Genomic DNA, 1,111 nt, shown 5'->3' on the forward strand with positions numbered 1-1,111 from the left:
GACTCTGGGATCAGCCCCTTGGAATCTGTGAGTTTGACCTGTGACTCCTGGGCTAGCCCCTTGGAATCTGTGAGTTTGACCTGTGACTCTGGGATCAGCCCCTTGGAATCTGTGTGTTTGACTTCTGACTCTGGGATCAGCCCCTTGGAATCTGTGAGTTTGACCTGTGACCCCTGGGCCAGCCCCTTGGAATCTGTGAGTTTGACCTGTGGCCTCTGGGCCAGCCCCTTGAATTCTGTGAGTTTGACCTGTGACTCTGGGATCAGCCCCTTGGAATCTGTGAGTTTGACCTGTGACTCTGGGATCAGGCCTTTGGAATTTGTGAATTTGACCTGTGACCCCTGGGCTAGCCCCTTGGAATGTGTGAGTTTGACTTGTGACTCCTGGGCTAGCCCCTTGGAATCTGTGAGTTTGACCTGTGACTCTGGGATCAGCCCCTTGGAATCTGTGTGTTTGGCCTGTGACCCTGGCATCAACCCCTTGGAATCTGTGAGTTTGACCTGTGACCCCTGGGCCAGCCCCTTGGAATCTGTGAGTTTGACCTGTGGCCTCTGGGCCAGCCCTGTGGAATCTGTGAATTTGACCTGTGACCCTGGGATCAGCCCCTTGGAATCTGTGAGTTTGACCTGTGACCCCTTGGCCAACCCCTTGGAATCGGTAAGTTTCACCTGCGACTCCTGGGCCATCCCCTTGGAGTCTGTGAGTTTGACCTGTGACTCTGGGATCGGCCCCTTGGAATCTCTGAGCTTGATCTGTGACCCCTTGGCCAGCCCCTTGGAATCTGTAAGTTTGACCTGTGACTCTGGGATCAGCCCCTGGGAATCTGTGAGTTTGACCTGTGACCTCTGGGCCAGCCCCTTGGAATCTGTGAGTTTGACCTGTGACTCTGGGATCAACCCCTGGGAATCTGTGAGTTTGACCTGTGACCCTGAGATCAGCCCCTTGGAATCTGTGAGTTTGACCTGTGGCCCCTGGACCAGTCCCTTGGAATCTGTGAGTTTGATCTGTGACCCTGGGATGAGCCCCTTAGAACCTGTGAGTTTGACCTGTGACCCTGGGATCAGCCCCTTGGAATCTGTGAGTTTGACCTGTGGCCCCTGGACCAGTCCCT

General features: G+C 54.8%; 1 protein-coding gene across 1 annotated transcript in view; it reads right to left on the bottom strand.

Moving 5' to 3' along the window:
* The window catches only part of CUNH2orf16 (chromosome unknown C2orf16 homolog), a 12,474-nt gene that overhangs the window by 4,689 nt on the left and 6,674 nt on the right, over nt 1-1,111 (bottom strand). The window contains exons 9-11 of the mRNA XM_027850367.1: nt 711-1,088; nt 466-668; nt 123-213 (exon numbers count right to left, since the gene is read on the bottom strand). Of these exons, the coding sequence (XP_027706168.1) occupies nt 123-213; nt 466-668; nt 711-1,088 (672 nt within the window). The remainder of the gene's footprint in view (nt 1-122; nt 214-465; nt 669-710; nt 1,089-1,111) is intronic.

The sequence above is a fragment of the Vombatus ursinus genome, unplaced genomic scaffold (assembly GCF_900497805.2).
Source record: "Vombatus ursinus unplaced genomic scaffold, bare-nosed wombat genome assembly UNPS02009062.1, whole genome shotgun sequence".
In the NCBI taxonomy this organism is placed as follows: domain Eukaryota; kingdom Metazoa; phylum Chordata; class Mammalia; order Diprotodontia; family Vombatidae; genus Vombatus; species Vombatus ursinus.